General features: G+C 46.0%; 1 protein-coding gene across 1 annotated transcript in view; it reads right to left on the bottom strand.

Moving 5' to 3' along the window:
* The window catches only part of CHST13 (carbohydrate sulfotransferase 13), a 47,356-nt gene extending 33,385 nt beyond the window's left edge, over positions 1-13,971 (bottom strand). The window contains exon 1 of the mRNA XM_081903135.1: positions 13,636-13,971. Coding sequence (XP_081759261.1) covers positions 13,636-13,729 — 94 coding nt within the window. The 5' untranslated portion in view covers positions 13,730-13,971. The remainder of the gene's footprint in view (positions 1-13,635) is intronic.
* Between the last annotated feature and the right edge of the window lie 588 nt (positions 13,972-14,559).

Raw genomic sequence — 14,559 nt, 5'->3', positions numbered from 1 at the left:
CACGTGTTGCTGTTGGTTAAAGGAGACTCCAGTTTCCAAGCCATCAGTACTAGTTACCTGGATGCCTGCACACCTGGCCTCCAAAAGGAAGTCCCAAAGACGTGTACAGAGCCAAGTCAGCACTTTTGCCAGTGCGCCTGCAAACCACTTCGTTATGGGATACAAACATATCGTTCTAGCCAAATGGCCTGAAAGTAAGGGGAGATATATCAGAGTTGAAGGTTTAAACCTGTTATAAATCTTGAACTGAAAAATCCAGAGACCTGTCACGAAAGCCTGCCAGAATTCCAGAACAGAAGATGCAAGAGCAGACCACCTGGAATCCACTCAACCAAATCAAGACAAAGTCCACCTTTGTCCCCAGAGCAGCAAGGTGCCCTATCACCAGGTGTGGATGCAGAAGGCCTTCGTTATTGTTTATGTTTTGCTTTCCTCATCCAGCACTTGACAGAGGACTTGGTGCATTGAACCAGCCCACAATAAGAAGCTATTTTGCATCTCTGGGGTTTTTTTTAATGGTTGTATCAACATCTGTGATATTGAAAGAGCCCCTCCTGCTTACCAAGCTACAGGGTGATCTCCAAAAACTGGCCTTCTGCATTATATTCCCGAATAGCTGCTTCGCCATGGATGGAATCAGCAGCATATGGAAGGGAGCGGCACAGCATGTTCAACCCACAAATGCTTAAATAAGTATGCTTCCTTTGTGACATGGTTTTTGGATGTGTTGGTGCCAAAAATACCAAGGCTGCCAGTGAAGGTGGAGGTATGGAGAGAAAGCAACAAACTTTGGTCTGGATACAACAGAGCAGAAGGTTTTCCACAAAGGCAATGCCAGAGACCCGCATGCAATTGTGCAGCAAGCTGTTTTTCCACAGACTCAGCAGAAAAAGCTGGCCTCTGTCCAGAGGATCTAGTCTTGGACTATCTTGGATCTGAGAGCTTTCCACAATAATTCAAATTCTGTTCCATGTTTGTTCACTCTCTTATCCCAGCCTCAAATGCAGGTTGTGTTCAGGCATTCAATCCTTCGATTCCCCCAGAGTAAAATGTGACCCACTTGTCTCTCCTCTAACAACTGCACAATTCATTCATGTTATTGCTTTCATACATCACCAAATTAATTCAAGGAACTCCCAAGGTCACACGCACAAGTGGGATAAACACATTTCCCCTGATGATGTATTGCTCACAGCCTGGTGTTCCTCAGAGGGCTGAGAAAGCCTGGTTGGCTTGTTTCTAGAGAGGCTGCCAGTTCCACATCTGGAACTGATAAATTCCAGCCCACGGTACAGCAACCAGATTATGGGAGAATGAAGATAGAGGCCTATCTTTTCCACATCTTCCCAGCGTATCTTCATTCCCTTTGGGTTGAGTGAATCACAAAGACTTCACTGCATTTGAAGCGGAGATGAGACAGCTTGTTAAAATGACTAAGTAGTATCATGGTTCCTTCTTCTGCACAGGGAATCCCGGGAATTTGAATTGTTTGGAGAAGGAGTATGAGAGGGATTGCTAACAAACTGCATTGCTGTTTGCTGTGCTTGCTAGTCTCTAGAACGGAATTTTATTTATGCTCTTTGTAGGTTTCACACACAGAGAGAGAGAGAGTGTGTGTTTTTAAAGGTAAAGGTAAAGGTACCCCTGCCCGTACGGGCCAGTCTTGACAGACTCTGGGGTTGTGCGCCCATCTCACTTAAGAGGCCAGGGGCCAGCGCTGTCCGAAGACACTTCCGGGTCACGTGGCCAGCGTGACATCGCTGCTCTGGCGAGCCAGAGCCGCACACGGAAACACCGTTTACCTTCCCGCTAGTAAGCGGTCCCTATTTATCTACTTGCACCCGGAGGTGCTTTCGAACTGCTAGGTTGGCAGGCGCTGGGACCGAGCAGCAGGAGCGCACCCCGCCGCAGGGATTCGAACCGCCGACCTTTCAATCGGCAAGTCCTAGGCACTGAGGCTTTAACCCACAGCGCCACCTGCGTCCCTGTGTGTGTTTTTAGCAGGTGCCTAAAACTGGTTCCTGTCAGGGAGTCCCTGAGTATAAGTTCAATCATGGTGAAATGTAGATTCCGTACAACTGCTCCTTTTTTCAGAGTCAAATAGCATGGGCCAGAGAGTCAAAACAAGGGTCTAGTGAATGTGCAAAGCAGATTCATGGACCTCTCCAAGTGTTTTCCGAAGTCCGGAACAGGTGGAGAGAGAAATGCACACGGAAAAACAAACCCGCTTGCTTGCTTCAATATTTGCAATGCTAAAATAGAAAGGCTGACAGACAGCTAGGACGTCCATGCCAAGCAATCCTCCAGCTATAGCAGCTCCAAATACAAAGTCATTTCCAATAAAGGCTGCTGATCAGCAACAATTTTTTAAAAAATGTAATAAAATACAAGGGGCCATATTTGGGACTGAGCAAAAGTTGGAAGGCCAGCACTTTTAGCTCTGTCCACTGACCAGCTTCACCCCAGTTAAGCCAAGACGCTAAGAAATCTGTAACCCTCTCGTCCCCAACGTGAGCAGAGGCTTTAGCAAAACTTTTCCCCTCAGCTACTCTCTCTCTTACAGAAGCCAAGACAAGAACCAATAGGAAGCAGCCAGCTGAGATGAATAAAGGGAGAAAAGTTCTGTCACTGCTGGGAGAGAAGGACATCTAAAGAAACCCGTTGCTCAAGTTAGAATCATAGAGTTGGAAGAGACCACAAGAGCCATCGAGTCCAACCCCCTGCCAAGCAGGAAACACCATCAGAGCACTCCTGACATATGGTTGTCAAGCCTCTGCTTAAAGACCTCCAAAGAAGGAGACTCTACCACACTCCTTGGGAGCAAATTCCACTGTCGAACAGCTCTTACTGTCAGGAAGTTGTACCTAAGAAAATACTGGAAGCAAAAAATGGAAGAGAGAAGTTCTGTGGATTGCAGGCTATGTATGGGCACGTTTGGAACTTGGAGGTGGGAAAGGGAGGTGCTGTAGACTGGACAGGAAGCACCAGCATCAAGCTGTTCTAATCTGCCAGAGCTGAAAACACTGAATCAAGCAAAACCTAATGATTAAAAAAAGAAAGATACGCATGGGATTTTGGATCCCTACCTGTATTTCTTATTCATAACCCCTTCTACAGACATGGAAGGTAATTTGGGGGGTGGGCAGGAGAATGCCCTTGTGAATGACTGAATCTGGGATCTTGCACATGCAACGGATGTGCTCTGCCACTAAGCCAGGGGTCAGCAAACTTTTCCAGCACTTTTTCAGTCCACTGTCCCTCAGACCTTGTGAGGGGCTGGACCATATTCTGGGGGGGGGGGACAAATTCCTATGCCCCACAAATAACCCAGAAATGCATTTTAAATAAAAGGACACATTCTACTCATGTAAAAACATGCTGACTCCCTGACCGTCTGCAGACCAGATTTAGAAGGCGATTGGGCCAGATCCGGCCCCCGGGCCTTAGTTTGCCTACCCATGCACTAAGCTATGGCCCTTTCCTCATGCCACATGCAAAGTAGTCATGGTCCAGGCAGGAATGGGATCGATCCCTAAGCCTCTACTGCACCCCTATTGTTCAACGCAGAGGGAAGCTGTGGTCTCTGCAGAAATGAAATTCCAACATGTGTTATCCAGCGTTGCAGTTTCTGCTGACACGAGGACCTTCATTCAGCACAGCCCTTCTCTCTTCCCCCTCTCTCTTGCAACAGCCTCTCACATTACACGCATATGGGAAGCTAAGCTGACAAAAGGTCTGCAGCTGAAACAATTGAGTTAGAAGAAGTAAAGAAAAAGAGGGCCTCTCAGAGTTTTGCACTTCAGCCTACTTGTCACAGGCAAAGTGAAATCTGTTCCATCACTGTTGTTGAACCAGATATGCTTATATATCCACCAGTTGCCCAAAGACCCAAGTCCTCCCAGCTGTCTGCAATCATTCATTCATTCTCTCCTTGTGCTTCTACCCCATCCTTCTTCCCAATGAGAGCACAGAGCAGCAAGCTATATAACCACTGGAGGAGGAATGGAGGGTGGGGAAGCACACCACCCCCTGGCACCATTGGGGAGGGGGGTACCACAGCGGCTGCCCCCCCAGACACGCATGTACACCCCCCCACCGCACCGGGCGCCACACCCCCCATGGGCGACGTGCCACGCCCCAGGACACATGCCACACCTCCAGGACACACGCCACACCCCGCAGGCAGCATGTCACAACCCCGGGATGCACACCCCGCCCCTGTGGCCGATGTGCCACGCCCCCAGGATGCACACCATGCCACCACAGGATGTGTGCCAGCCACACCCCCACCTGCTCTCCACCCCCGGTGCCAGAGCATGCAGTTTTGCCACTGTATGTAACACAACAATATTTTTTTCAAAACAAAAACAACAACATCGACAGCAACATTAAAGACTATCACAGTCTATAATCTCTTAACGGCAAACTTGGCTCGCCCAATTCTAGTTGATTAAGAGGTCTTGTGCAAGAAACCCACTTCCCCCAAAGATCAGACTTCTTGCAATAGGGGAAGAGAAAGGAAAAGACAGCGGAACATGTGGGATGGCACTTGCTTTGACTCACCGTCATCTAACCTCCACGCAAAGCAAATCGGAATTAACGCTTATTAAACAGTCAACTTCATCTAATCTCCCTGCAAACAAGTCAGGATAAATGCTCAACAGGTAATCCAAATGTGCCCTTATACAAAACAGCAGCATTGGCAAAAAGGTGGGTTACATTCCAAAGACCTAAGTAAACAGAAAAAAAAACTTTTCACATGGTACCTAAATGAAAACAACCAAAACTCATATGGGAGGCAGTTTTATAACTTGTGGGGAGCAACCCACTGAGAATTCCCTGCCATGCAGAAACTAAGACCAGAATAATAACCAAAATTAATATGTGGGTTGCATTTCTGCAAGGAGATCATGTTAGTTTGAATATTTGTATAGAACATCTGCAGGAGGAAAGGTTAGTGGTGGGCTTACCTTCCAGCAAGAAACATTGGAATGTGTGCAGCTGCTGGTGAAGGGTTAACTAAGCCTTTGCCCACCATTGCATCTCAGAATCAGGTATGCGACAGTCAGTGCAATGGCTTCCTGGGAAGCTCCCCACCCCCTCATCTCTCTCTCTCTCTCTCTCTCTCTCTGTGTGTGTGTGTGTGTGTGTGTGTGTGTGTGTGTTTGCACATGCACATGTCATAAGAAGTTAGACTGCTCATTTGACTCTCAAAAATCAGAAGTTGAGGATATCATAAGCAGAGAACTAATATGACTAATTTACATAGAATATTTTCTACACTCTTGCAATGGCCTTGATCAATGAAAACTTTAACATGTGTGTGTGTGTATAAAAAAAACCCTCACACTGTAACAAAGGGTTAGTTGCTACTGGTGGACAAGTAATTATCCCACAATAACCTCTCTTTGTTTAGCCTCTCACTCCTTATCTTAATAGGAAATTACATATTTAAAAGATGGGCACGATAATAAAAATGCACAGCTGAGTGCAAACAACAATGAATTTTGACAGAGGTCATTCTTTCACCATGGGGCTGTACTTCCAATCATATTCTTGAGGAAAACAGAGGTCAGCTGAGCAGATACACAGATGTCCAGAGGTACAGAAACACCTGCAGAATCCGGGCCAGAGCCAATGTGGCATGGTCTTGCTCCCTCCTTCTCCACACAGTTGTTCTAGGTGAAGAGCAAGTGACTAGGGTGAATGGGTTTGACTGGCAAAACCCTTAAGCCAGGTTTGGACACAAGGTACATTGGTACCTGCAGGCAGAATGCTGGATGAATTGCAGTAGATCAGAAAGTATTGCTGACGTCCAATCATTTATGAACAGCAATAGAAAAAGGGCTCAAGTTGTGTGATTAGAATTTTATATTTAGTTTATCCCCGTGTCTGGTTCATGTGCTGTTATAGGTAACTGGCTCCACCCCATGAGCCACCATTTTGTATCTGGTTTCTTTCCCAAACTACTATTCTCCCACTGTGAACTTGCTCCAGTGGGTATGCCTCTCTAACAAAACTAGCAAACAAAAACAAAGTAGATCTTGCAAGCTTGAAATCCATGCACTCATGACCTAAGTAGTCCATGTGCAACAGAATCCTATATACAAATATCCTGATTTTGAAGAAGTTCAGGGGCTGACCTCTGCAGGTTGCTGGACTACAGTGGTCACACTTGCTGCGGCTGACAGGAATCTGAACTCTCAACATCTGCTAGTATTATCAGCCATGCACACCATGAAACAGATGCATAAACGGCACATTTAGAAATGGCGCCCAACCTCTGGGGTTGGTGGGATATCATTCTGCAGCCTATTGAATTTATCTAGCTTTGCAAACATTTTAACCACTTTTTAATCTTATCCATTTTGTATCAGAATTGAAAGTCAACAATGTAAACTGCCCCCAATCACTCAATGGCACTGATGCTTTCAGCCTCTGTAGTGATACTGCAGGAGAGAGCCACATCCTTCCTACAAATTATCAGAAGGGTGAAACTCTGTGTAAACAGTGTGGAAAAACTGCTGTAGACATAATTAACTGATAAAGAGAGGGAGAGAGCCCTGCCTCTCAGTTCAGTTTTCATGTTTTGCATTTTAAAATAGGCACAGCTGGGATTGAGCTCAGAGAGAGAGGAGACTCAAGTGCACTGTTTCCTCAGAGCATCTCACACCAGAAAGGCTTCCCTACCTCTTGGTTGTGACCCTCACATGCCTCAGTTGTTACCCCGCTGCAAAATAACAAAAGCCAGGACTGCAGAATTTCATTAGCAGACTCACTCCATAGGATTGCACACTCTTCAGATCAAAGAGTCAGGTTGCTAGTCAGGAGATTCTGGGCTTAAAGCCACCTGCATCAAGGCAGGGCAGAGCCCTAAACAGATCAATGGGTGGAGCAGTTTCCTGCATTGTTCCTAGAAAAGCTGCATCTGTCCAATGCACAGAAATTGCTACTTAGCTTCTTCTCTACACATTAATAGCCCTGGCTGGTGGTTATTGGTTTGTCTACAACTTGGAATTGGTGTATTGTTTATTAACTGATCAAAGGGATGCGGGTGGCGCTGTGGTCTAAACCACTGAGCCTCTTGGTCTTGCCGATCAGAAGGTCTGCAGTTAAAATCCCCGTGACAGGGTGCGCTCCCGCTGCTCGGTCCCAGCTCCTGCACGCCAAAAAAAGTACAAGTAGATAAATAGGTACAGCTCCAGCGGGAAGGTAAATGGTGTTTCTGTGCACTGCTCTGGTTTCGGTGTTCCGTTGCACCAGAAGCGGCTTAGTCATGCTGGCCACATAACCCAGAAAAACTGTCTGTGGACAAACACCCTCGGCCTGTAAAGCAAGATGAGCGCCACAATCCCAGAGTTGTCTCCGATGGGACTTAACTGTCAGGGGTCCTTTACCTTTTTTTTACCTTTTATTAACTGATCAAGGGAATGGGGCAACTCCCCCATGTGGAAAAGTTACAGCATTTGGGGCATTTTAATTTAGACGAGAGGTGAGTAAGATGTGATGTGGCAGAAGCACAAAAAGTGTATGCGTGGCGTTGGGAAAATGGATACAGAATAGTTTTTCTCGCTCTCTCATGACACTAGGACTGGTGGGGGACATCTAATGAAGCTGAGCATTGGTAGATTCAGGACAGACAAAATAAAGTACTTCACACTGTTAAATTATGAAATTTGCTTCCATAGGAGATAATGGCAGCCACCAACATGCATGGCCTTAAAAGGGGCTTAGACAAATCCGTGAAGGTTGAGGCTACCAATGGCTTCTAGCCATGATGGCTATGTTCTACCTTCACTGCCACAAGCTGCGCTTTTGAATATCAGCTGCTAGAAACAGCAGGAAGGGAGAGTGCATCTGGTGTGCCACTATAATAACAGGGTGCTGGCCTGGATGGGCTACTGGTCTGATCCAGCAAGCTCTTCTTAGGTTCTTAATATACAGTAATATATAGTAAATGTCACACACACACACACACACACACACACACACACACTTGGCTTACTCAGTGGACAATTCTCTGCTGCACACGGCTGAGTGAGTTTTTTTTAAAAGCATGTAAATAATAGTTACTGGCCTACTAAAACCTTGCTGGTCTGCCGCCCCCCCCCCCAAATAGCAATGCCCCATGAATTATGTTCACGCTTAATGGGAAATTCTACATTCAGCCTTTCTATCCAAATCAGGTTTACCTAAATAAACTTAACAATATTTTTTAAAACAAATGAGACAACTTTAAAAGGAAGTGAAAGCAAGAATCTTGACAGGAAATGTGTGACAGGTTCACTTTGTTCTTTTAATTCCCACCCCCATTTGTGGTATTAAAGAAACCCAAAGCAGACAAGAATTTCCTCAGCTCGAAAGTAAGCCACTTCTGCTATCTGAAATGACAAAGTGTGTGTCGTATTAAAAACTAGCTGAAATAAAAGCACCAAACTTTTTTTTCCCCAGGTGAAGACTTCCTGATATTTTAACTGAAAATGTGTCAAGTGGCAAACCACCGACTTTCAAAATGTGTGGACATTTCAGATAACTAGTTAGGTACAACAACGACAGCATGGATCAGAGAAAGCAAGGTCAGAGGCAAGAGAACATACATAGGAGGAAAACTTAGAGGGACTCCAGAGTCTGCCTCTCCAGAAATGCTGCAAGGCTCAGTTTCAGGTTAGAAATGCACACGAAAGTTCTGCAAGACATGAACACGAAAATCAGGAGCAGGTGAAGGTGGCAAGATGCCTCTCCCAGAAAGCTCTTATACAAATCAGTTAGCCTACACTGCCACACCTAGATTGTCAGGATCCAAAGTGTAGTTCTCCCAGTGTTGTCACATCCCTGCAGGCTGGTTTTGGAGCAAGCAAGGGCCTTGATGGCACTAATATAATACAGCTGATCTACACCTGTGTCTGGGATCGGGACACGTCTTCTGTCCTCCAAAAGACTCAGAAGCAAACATGAACCAACTTAGTCATTCGCCACTATCCATTATGGCTGGGTGATATCTGCTTTTCAACATTGTGATATACCAATATATCATGATGTCTCAAATAAGGATGGAGCTATGTAGAGGCTTCACGGTTTTTCCTGCATCGTGAATTTTGCCGGCACCTGCTCTTGCGATTCGCTGCCCTCTGCATGAGACAGGGGGCAGCTGAGCTGGCAGAGTTAATAGAGGCTGCAGCAAAGAAGAGAAGCATTGGCTGGCTTCATAGCTTCCCCCCACATTGTGATTTCTGCATAGCATACACGCACACACATAATGATTCACGATACATTGCTGAGTCAAAAATTATAAAACCAATATCACAATATGGACTTCAAACCAGTTTTGGATGATATATTGATATATCGCTCACCTCTACCATTCATTCACCTTCCTCCACACACTCTGCACATCAACTGCACCATTTTATTTCATCGCAGTAGCTTTCCCTTCCCACCTACTGGGAAGTGGCTTGCAGAATTCTTTATCTTTTCATTAAAAAACAAAGTCATGTCATGAATTGGAGCTTGCTTTCCTTCAACAACATTATTTATCACCTTCCAAAAACTTCTTAAGTAACTGTTAAAGATAAATGCAAACAAATAAATTTTAAAAAAAAACAATACCAGGTAGCTACGCCCTTGGCTGACATGCATTCAGCCAGCTGAGGAAGTTTGTTGAAATACACATGACTTTTGTTTTTGTAAAGTACAGAGAGTGGGCAGCTGTCCTATCTCAACAGATATCCCAGTACAGTTTTCTCAAAACTGTAGCCCTTATCCAGTAGGCCTTATATGATGCTTTCATAGTAAGTTTAAAGCACAGAGTGACCTATTCGAATTCTAGGATACTCATCCAGCTAATTTCTATACTTTCAACTAACACAATAAAATGGAAATGGCACCTTTCAATCCATCATGGTAAAAAACAAATCTGTGAACATTTAGGTCAACTTAACGTTGGCTGAGAGTGCCATGCAGGACCCTGGCATATTGTTGAATCATAAGCATTATGCACGCATGTTTCTCTGAAAATAATAAGCAACATACTTTCTAGTAAAGGTGCAGGAAACATGCAAGAAAGTTATAACTCTTCTTGGCTTTGCATTGTTTGGCTGTTCAACTGAAAACATTAATTTGGAGATTAATCTATCAATTCACTGGCCACAGAATTTGACTCAGTTTTTAATTCAAGTGGGCCCTCTGTGAGAGTTTATTCGCTGCTGACAGCCTCATCATCCATCATCTGAATTCTTGGGCCGTGACTTTCCAGAAAAGAAAAGATCTATGCTTTCATTACACAAGAGAAATTGCTGCCTTCATAAAACAGCCAGAGAACATCTTGAAATAGCTCATTAAATATAGGAGTCAAAGAAGTTAAACCCTAATTCACTGAAACGCCTGCTTCTAGTCATATAGCCTTTAGCCCTTCTTAAAAAAATAAAAAATAGGGCTGCAATCATATACACGCTTATCTGGGTACAAGCTCCATTGAACTCAATGGGACTTACCCCTTGAGTGCACACACAGAAGATGCGCTGTGCTTAAGCCTCATTGAAAGCAATGTAACAGCCAGAGTAGAGTAGGTTAGTGCTTCTGAACGTGTGCTTAAAGTTACCTGGACTGCACCCATCTCAAGGACGACTTCTGTCCCAGGCCTCAGAACATAAATACAGGGTGTGAATTTACACTGGTTCCAAATTGTTCTGCTGAAGTCAGATGCAGCTAAGGTCAAACATGTGTGAAATACATTTCTGTGTGCAGACTCCCAGCTTCAGAAGTGTATTGTGTGCATGTTCCTGAAGGGGTAAAACCTCATCCAATAGGATGGATTGCAGTCAATGGCCAATGAGCTGTTGCGGGATGGAGAAGATTCATTCTCAGTGGGGAAAGGAATGGCTACCGCTCTCCACATTGAAAGGACTTCCCATGCATTTTCTCTCCCTTTAGCCCTGCTGGAAGCTTCAGGATTCAACCTACCCACACTGCCCAAACAGGTGGCTGATGCTATGGCTAATAATCTGCTAGATATAGCATTATCAGGTCACTATAAAATAAGGTTACCAGATTTTTTTCAGTGAAACCAGGGACACTTTTCAACTCCCTACTAAATGGATGGATTTTGTCAGGGGACTGATTTGTAAATCCAGGGACTGTCCCCGGGAAATGGGGACGTCTGGTAACTGTTCTATAAAAACATGTTTTAGCCCACTGATGTATATATGCACAGAGTTCAGAAACTACCTCCATTTTAGAACCATTCAACTTGAATACATATGTGTGCTTTCTCACTTGCACCATTTTGTTACTGTGTGCTGCTCCTCACCACCAGAAGTAGTTCAGTAATAAAGGGAAGCAAGTTGGCTAAAATAGCTATACAGTAGATACTACTCTTTGTGATGAGGAGCAACATACTGCTAGGATAGAAGCTCAAAAGCAGCAGGCACAAAGCCACTCTGATATCCTTTACCTGCTACCTGTGAGTAAGCACCACTGAATTCTGCGGGATACCTGAGGAAACACAGTCAGTTCCATCTCTGCTACAGATGCACTGCATCACACTGGTACCTATGCTAAGACCAGCTTCAAAACGCAGTTTTGTTTGCAGTAAGCATAGTTTGTGTGTCACAACCCACTGCAAAAATGTGCATTGATGAAGAACATGATCTTAGCTAGAAAATATGTAATATCTCAGAGTGAGTTGCCCTGGGCTGTTTCTTTGATTCCACTTAAGAAGGATTTTCCAGCAAGTTGGTATTTGCTTACTCAAGTTTTTTTTACTTACCTGGCATTAAGATGCACCCATTCTGCGGTTCAGAAAATTCAGCACATATCTGACTGAATGTTTCCACAAACAGAAGGCCCGGCTAATCTCACAGATCTAGAGTTGCTTCGTATTCATCTTTTTTCAGTGAAATCTGGACTTAGGACTCTGATCCTCCAAGGCTATGATCCTCATAAATTTACAGTGGTATCTCGGGTTAAGTACTTAATTCGTTCCGGAGGTCTGTTCTTAACCTGAAGCACCACTTTAGCTAATGGGGCCTGCTGCTGCTGCTGCGCCGCCGCCGGAGCACGATTTCTGTTCTCATCCTGAAGCAAAGTTCTTAACCTGGAGCACTATTTCTGGGTTAGTGGAGTCTGTAACCTGAAGCGTATGTAACCTGAAGCGTATGTAACCTGAGGTACCACTGTACTTGGAAGTATGTTCCAACAAAAAACATTGCGACTTGCTTAAAGAAATATGTTGAAGGCCTACTTAAATTAAGAGGAGTCAGCACATTTGCATTCCTCTGTGACCCTCTGTTTATCCAGGGAAGTTAAGTAGGACCTGGAATGAAGACTTTCCCCACAGCAACCTCTACACTCTCAAACTCACTGCCCAGGAAGGCCTACCTAGAAACCACTTGAGGAAAGGCTGTGGCTCAGTGGTAGAGCATTTGCCTTGTAAGCAGAAGGTCACAGGTTCAATCCTCAGCATCTCCAGGTAGGGCTCAGAGAAATTCCTGTCTGAAACCCTTGAGAGCTGCTGCCAGTCAGTGTAGACAATACTGAACTAGATAGACCAATTGACTGACTCAGTGTAAGGAAGTTTCTTTTCTATCTTCACACCATAAAAAGGCCTTCTCCGGGTATTGACTTCCTGTTGACCATTGACTCAGGATGAAAGTGAATCCCACACTTAAGTATTTTCCACTGAAATCAATGGGCTTAAATGTACTAAAGTTACTGGAAATGTTTGGGGCATTGTTCAGCTACTCTATTTTTCAAAGTAACTGTGTAAAGCCAATCCTATGTTTTCTCATTGAGTTCAATGGGACTTAACACCCAACTAGGCATGCATAGGAATAAAGTCTGAATTGCACCATTTTCTATTGACCTGAGGCTGTTTTAAACCTACCTTTAAGAGTATTGTTTTAAAAACAAACCAGCAGCTGATTGACAGACTCATTAATTAAAAAAAGCTGACATTACATTCAGTCATCTCCTCTCTTTTTAATGGGCAGCTTGCTTCTCTCAGACAACTATAGGACAACAATTTCCAGAAAGGAAGCTGTGTTAGGAGGCAACCCTACACATTTAACCTAAATAAAGCCCTTAAAATGTTAATTGTTTATCATGGCCTTTGGAAGCCAATTAATATTAAATTACAACTTGGATCTTGTTTTCAAGCTAGCTGGGTTATTTTTCTTTTATTTCATGGCATGCTGGTGTGAGCACCTTGGATGGAAATGGATTTTAAATGTTAATGATTTCATTCCGGAGTTAGGTTTCCTTTTGCCAAGCGCTTGGAGAAGCGGTCGAGAAAGTGGTCTCAAAAGTTAAACAAAATAAGCACGGCTACTATCCTACTTCCACATATGCTCGGGAGTAAGCCCCATTGCCTTCACTGAGACTTACTTCCGAGTAGACCCCGTTACAGCGGCGCTGCCAGGTTTGCACTCTTGGGTTTGCTGCTGCCAAGATGACTTTTAGAAAGTCACCTTAAAAGACGAGCAGCTAGCGAAGTTTGCTGGGAAGACCAAACACCCAGCAAAGCCCCAACTTGATAGAGAGAGAGGGGAGAAGAAAAGACGCCTTGAGAAGGGAAGCGACGAGGCGCGTCGGCGGAGGGCGGGCGAGGACCTTTGCCTGCGGGGTGAATGTTTAACTCACCTGGGTTGGAGCTGCTCTGGAAGTAGAAGACGACGAGGAGCAGAGAGCCCAGGCAAGTGGCCAGGACCATCCGCTGCCCCCTGCTCTGCCTCATCCTCGCGCCTAGAGGGCATCCCCCGGGGCCGCGGCGGCGAGGGAGTCGCGCGGAGTCGCCAGAGAGTCACGGCGGCTCCTCATGGCCCGGGCTTCGCGCAGCTGCTGCTGTCGCTGGCGGCGTCGCTGCGGGCGCCTCCCGACGCCCAGCTCCTCCGGCCGCCGGCTCTGCCTCTCCGGCGCGAAGCGAGAGCAGCACAGCGCAGTCCCTCAGGGCAAAGGGAAACCTCGGCGCGGGGCAGGGCCGGACTAAGGCGGCGCGGTGGCGCGGGGGGGGGGGAGAGAGAGGGCGTCGAAGGGAGGCGCGCCGCCCTCCCACACCTTTCCTTTCCCTCCCCGCCCGGCTACTGACGCTTCTCGCCGAGGGGATCAGGCGGAGTAAAGCGAGCGGAAGCTCGTTGCGCGGCTCGTTCGGGACGTGCGGAAGGCGGCTCCCCCCCCCCCTTTCCTGCCCCGTGGATGCGTCCGGCTAAAGGGGAGTCGCCAGGCGCGCGCCCAGCTGCGGCTTTCCTTTCCCAAGCCGCGTACCTGTGTCAGGTCCCGCTTGAGTTGGGGGCGGTTCTTTTATACTCGTCAAGAAAGGCGGGGCCGCCTCTGAGCATGGGAAGAGTTCTTCTTGGCGCGATTTAGTAGGCACAGCCGTTCGTCCCTACGCGTCGAGGTTTAGCCTTCAGGGCAAGGGCAAGAAGAGTAGGACGTGGGGGTGGATTAGGGGAGGGGGTGGGGAACTTTCGGACCTCCGGATGTTGCTGAACTACGACTCCCATCAGCCCCAGGCAGCGCAGACCGTGGCCGTGGAGGATGGGAGTTTTTAGTTAAGCAGCACCTGCA

Source organism: Podarcis melisellensis, assembly GCF_964234715.1.
Source record: "Podarcis melisellensis genome assembly, chromosome: 2".
Classification (NCBI taxonomy): Eukaryota; Metazoa; Chordata; class Lepidosauria; order Squamata; family Lacertidae; genus Podarcis; species Podarcis melisellensis.
This window is presented reverse-complemented; position numbering and strand designations above follow the sequence as displayed.